The sequence below is a fragment of the Chaetura pelagica genome, unplaced genomic scaffold, assembly GCF_000747805.2.
Source record: "Chaetura pelagica isolate M959 unplaced genomic scaffold, ChaPel_1.0 scaffold698, whole genome shotgun sequence".
Classification (NCBI taxonomy): Eukaryota; Metazoa; Chordata; class Aves; order Apodiformes; family Apodidae; genus Chaetura; species Chaetura pelagica.
In genome coordinates this window covers 360,206-362,240 of record NW_009954236.1, presented here as the reverse complement: position 1 = coordinate 362,240, position 2,035 = coordinate 360,206, and the positions used below count along the sequence as shown (strand labels likewise).

General features: G+C 64.4%; 1 protein-coding gene across 1 annotated transcript in view; it reads left to right on the top strand.

Moving 5' to 3' along the window:
* AIM1L (absent in melanoma 1-like) overlaps window positions 1-2,035 on the top strand; it is a 7,724-nt gene that overhangs the window by 2,746 nt on the left and 2,943 nt on the right. The window contains exons 5-10 of the mRNA XM_010003692.1: window positions 398-625; window positions 722-848; window positions 1,136-1,171; window positions 1,250-1,377; window positions 1,566-1,692; window positions 1,930-2,025. Of these exons, the coding sequence (XP_010001994.1) occupies window positions 398-625; window positions 722-848; window positions 1,136-1,171; window positions 1,250-1,377; window positions 1,566-1,692; window positions 1,930-2,025 (742 nt within the window). The remainder of the gene's footprint in view (window positions 1-397; window positions 626-721; window positions 849-1,135; window positions 1,172-1,249; window positions 1,378-1,565; window positions 1,693-1,929; window positions 2,026-2,035) is intronic.

Here is a 2,035-nt window from a genome sequence, read left to right as displayed (position 1 = left end):
CCCCAGGTTGATGCCCCCTCCTTGGCAGCCCACCGCCTGCCTCTGCCACGGCCACTGGAGGAGCTGTACGAGACCTACCTGCAGGAGCTGGCTGGGGACCTCGGGAACATCAGCACCCTCGAGGGAGGGGGGGGGGGGGCCCCCCCCCCCCCTCCCGCATCGGCTCCTTCAAGAGGGTGGTGCGGGTGAGCGCGGGGACCCCGAGCCTCCCGTTCCCCACCCGGTGTGTCCCAGCACACACCGAGGAGGGGGGCTGCCGCTCCCTGCCCCCTAACCCCGCCCTGCCCCACGCCAGGATTACCGCACCCCCGAGATCAGCCTGTTTGCCGAGGAGAACGGCGAGGGAGCCCGGCTCAAGTTCAGCGGCTCTGCCGAGGACACGCGCACGCGGGGACAGCCCCTCGCTGCTGCCTCCATCATCGTCCACTCGGGCCTGTGAGCGGGACCCCCAGGGCTGGGTGGGTGCCAGAAGGGGGGCTCTGGAGGATTACCGCACCCCCGAGATCAGCCTGTTTGCCGAGGAGAACGGCGAGGGAGCCCGGCTCAAGTTCAGCGGCTCTGCCGAGGACACGCGCACGCGGGGACAGCCCCTCGCTGCTGCCTCCATCATCGTCCACTCGGGCCTGTGAGCGGGACCCCCAGGGCTGGGTGGGTGCCAGAAGGGGGGCTCTGGCATGGCCTGGAGTGGGGTGCAATTCTTTTCCCCCATCCTCTTCCCCAGGTGGCTGGTTTACTCCAAGCCTTTCTTCGATGATGATCCCTACGTTTTGGAGCCGGGCGGGTATCCCAATTTAAAGGCTTGGGGAGCAAAGGACCCATCCATCTGCTCCATGCACCCCATCAGGCTGGTGAGTGACAGTTATGGGGGTGCTGGGGCCAGACCCAGCCCTGGGGGAGAGCATCTCCCTGCTGTTCCTGGTCCTGTGAGGGCTCGGTGTGGGAATGTGCCAAGGGTGGCACTGGGAAATGCTCCCAGGGGTTAGTAGTGGAAAGCAACAAAGTCCAAAAGAGCTTGTTCTTGAATGAAAATGACCTAAAAATCAGCTCAGGCTTTAAGGGCAAGGGGAGGATTGTGATGTCCCCACCCTGTCCACTCCAGCCACCACAGCCTCACTGGGGCTCTTTCTCCTTCCAGGGCTGCCCCGTTGTGGAGAGACCTGGAGAGCCACAGGTGAGACCCCGACCAGTGGCAGGGAAGCCAGGGGGCTGGGATGGCCATGGGACCACCCTCACCCTGCCCTGTCTCCAGGTGCTGATCTACGAGGCCACCGGTTTCCAGGGCCGCAGCTTCACCATCAGCAGAGACATCTATGACCTGAAGAGCCTGCCTGGGCCAGCACTGCCCACCGTGGGCTCCCTGCGTGTCCTGGGTGGCTGGTGAGCAGCGTGGGGTGAACAGTCCCAGCTGGAACAGGCTGGGAAGGTGATGGTTGGAAGGAGGAGCTTCCTGGAGCTGTGGGTTGGCTGCGGGAAGCCTAGGGGAGATGGTGGCACTGGAGAGGTGGGGATGGTGTCCCAAGGAGATGCTCTGGACATGTCAGTGTCTGCCTTTGCCTGTGCTGCAGCTGGGTCGGCTACGAGAAGGAGGGATTCCGTGGTCACCAGTACCTGCTGGAGGAGGGGGAGTACCAGGACTGGAGGCACTGGGGCGGCTACGGCGAGGAGTTGGTGTCCTTACGGCTGATACGGACGGTGAGGGCAGGGCTGGTGGCACCACCTGGGGACAGCCCCGGTGTGGGCAGGGAAAGCCAACCCCCTATTCCCACCCTCAACCCCTAAAAGGAACGTTAGGTGGCTGGGCCCGGCCTGAGATCCCCCAAACTCATCACATGCAGAGGTCTCAGTGCCCAGAGCTGCTCCCAGACCCCAGCTCTCTTTCCTTCCAACAGACTGAGGGGCTTTTGGGGGGTGTTTTCCATTTCCTGGCAGGACTTCTCCGACCCAGCACTGGTCCTGTTCGAGGCCATGGACTTCGAGGAGGGCCCGAGCGTGGAGCTGAGCGAGGCGCTGCCCGACACGCAGCTGGCCGGCTACG